At 65.2% G+C, this 2,659-nt stretch overlaps 1 protein-coding gene across 1 annotated transcript in view; it reads right to left on the bottom strand.

The window, feature by feature from the left end:
• FIBCD1 (fibrinogen C domain containing 1) overlaps positions 1–2,659 on the bottom strand; it is a 19,488-nt gene that overhangs the window by 8,761 nt on the left and 8,068 nt on the right. The window contains exon 5 of the mRNA XM_015567749.1: positions 956–1,120. Within this exon, the coding sequence (XP_015423235.1) occupies positions 956–1,120 (165 nt within the window). The remainder of the gene's footprint in view (positions 1–955; positions 1,121–2,659) is intronic.

The following is a 2,659-nucleotide window of genomic DNA, read 5'->3' as shown; positions in this document are numbered from 1 at the left end:
CAGCAGTTCAGGGAGAGCCACCTGGGTCATGGCGGGTTCCCCACCCGGCAGGTGCCTTCCTTCTTTGTGCCTCACTTTCCTCACCTGTAAAGTGGGAAGGCAGCAGCCCCTGCTCACCAGGGTCTGGTGATGGTTAGCTGTGCTGGCTGATACACAGCGTCCCATCATGGTAACAACTGTGACTGAATTTGCTGGGAGCGCAGAGGAGGACGAGCCATCCACTGGGGTTGGGAGGGATCCAGGAGGGCTTCCCGGAGGAGGAGCTCAGCTGAAAGGCTGATGAGCAGGTCAGGGCAGGTGGTCGGAGTTGCTGAGGCCCAGTGGGTGGGCACTGGGCGGGTCCAAGCCCTAGGAGACTGGGAGAGGGGTCCCTGCCACCTCAGGAGGCAGCGTCGGGATTTGTCCGCGACTCTGATGAAGCCGCCGTGGAAACCAAGTCCTGGCAGCACTGTGTTGGGGTGTCGCTGTGGCGGCCACCAGCCTCTGATTCTGGGGAGAGGTGGGGGAGCCTGTGGCAGAGGCGGATTCTCGTTTCTAAAGAACAAAGACAGCAGATGCGCGAGCGAATGCAGCCCTTCAAAGGCGGCCCCTGGGGAGGCTCTGCCCGCGTTCCTGGGACGCAGCTGCTGCTTCAGTCCTGCCTGGGCACCTGCGGGCCTTGCCCAAACCCAGCTCTGCCTCTCCCAGGATGCGTGACCTCAGAGAAGTCACCACCCTCTGAGCCTCAGTTTCCCTCTCTATACACCATCAGCGACCCCTTTGTTGCCCTGCAGGGATGCAGGCGGCACACAGTAGGTCTAACCAACGTCTCCTCCCTCCCCTTCAGAACCAGCTGCCAAGCGGAGTCCGCCCTGCCTTGTTTGTGCCTGAAAACGGCCCCCTGGGCTTGGCTCCCCGTCACGCTTCCCGGGCTTGGCAGCCAGCGCCTGGCACACACCACTCCGCTGCCACTTACCAAGCGCGGGGCACCGCCAAGCCTCCGCGGGCACCACCCCAGCGACCTCCAAAGTCTGAAATACCCCAACTGCTCTGGGCAGAGGCAGGTCGGTCAAGGGCAGGTGGGGGTGTTGTCACGGCCATGGTCAGGCTCCCGGACTCCCCGGAGCATGTGCAGGTGCATCTGGGGGACACAGGGGCCCCTGATGTCACAGCAGGTTCCCTGGGCCACAGCCTCCGGGACAAGGAGGACTGGCCGCAGCCCTGGGGGCTCAGGCTGGGGCCCGGCCAGCACCGCTGGGGTGGCCAGGAGCAGCTCATCTCTCCCCGAGCTGATCCCACTGCCGGCTGGACTGGCTGGTGGCTCCTTTGATGTTTTCTAAGCCCAGGAAGGCTTTGCCTCCCGCCGGCCGGGCGCCCAGGCAGCTCAGGCAGAAGGGAATGGGGCTCGGAGGGAGGGGAAGGGAGGGCTTCTCCCTCCGTGGCGCCATGGGGCGGGGGGGGCTCTGAGCGATGGCCTCGCACAGCATGGAATGCCTGCAGAGCGGGGTCACCATGCGGAATGGGGGTTTGGGCCACTGGGCTCTGGCGCTGGGGACCCCACAGAGGCTGAGGTGCAGTGGGAAGTGCTAGGCTGGACCAGATGATTTCTGGGACCCTGGCTGGTCATTTTGCAAAGATGAGGGCATAGCAATTCGGCCCGGGTGGCAGCGCCCGACAGGCAGACCTCCTTGAGGGCAGGCTGTGCCCTGTGCCTTCTAACCACCCAGACCTGCCCAGGCCCTGGGCACGGCCACTGGGCTCCCAGGCCTGCGGGGAGGCTGAGCCAGGCAACAGGCCACCCTGCTGGCCAGTGAGGAGGGGACACCACACGGCGGGGGGAGGGGAGCTGGAAACCAGCCTAGTCCCGTGCACCACCTTCCAAGTGAGGAGATTTCGCCTCTACTTACTCGCATCTTCCCCTCAAGGGCACTGCAGGCGGCGCAAGTCCTGGTCGCCCCACCCTCTGGCCCCTCACAGGTGAGCAGCCTGCAGAGGACTCTGTGTCTCCCCACCATGAGCCGCGCTGTACCACCCCCATTTAACAGATGAGAAAAGCGAGGCTTAGAGAGGTGAAGTCACGCTGCCGAGAGATGCCAGGGGTCACTCATTGGGCAAGAACTTAGAGAGCGCGGACGGCCAGCAAGGACCACGTGGAGCCCTGAGCTACAGCGGCCACCAGATGATAGGTGGCTGCCGCGGCGCCCAAACCTGGCCGGGCCCAGACAGGAAACACATGTGGGGGGTGCCAAGGAGCAGGAGGGCAGACGAGCGGTCGGGAGGCCTCCCAAAGGACGTGGTGGCTGAGCTGGGTCCAGCGAGGGAGGCCCGAGCCCAGGGTCACAGGTTAGCGGAGGTGGGGGTCCTTCCTGCCGTCCCCCCTCTTTTTGGGGGCAGGCTGGGGTGGGTGCTCACGCCAGGTGCAGACAGGGCCTTGATGCTCAACGTGACCGTGTGTGGCCGGGGCCACGGGGGCCTCCGTGAGCGTGGAGAGGAGGCTGGGACTCAGCCAGAGCAGCGGCCACATGGGCTGAAAGGCCACCTTGAGGCGGGTCTATCTGCCCCTGTGGCCCTCCCACCCCACGGAGCCATGCCCGCCTCCTTCCCACGTGATGGCTCCCACTGTGCAGCAGGGATCCCGGGCCCACGGAACTCATGCTCCTGGAACTCCTCCCACACCCAG

The sequence above is a fragment of the Myotis davidii genome, unplaced genomic scaffold (genome assembly GCF_000327345.1).
Source record: "Myotis davidii unplaced genomic scaffold, ASM32734v1 scaffold651, whole genome shotgun sequence".
Taxonomy (NCBI): Eukaryota; Metazoa; Chordata; class Mammalia; order Chiroptera; family Vespertilionidae; genus Myotis; species Myotis davidii.
This window is presented reverse-complemented; position numbering and strand designations above follow the sequence as displayed.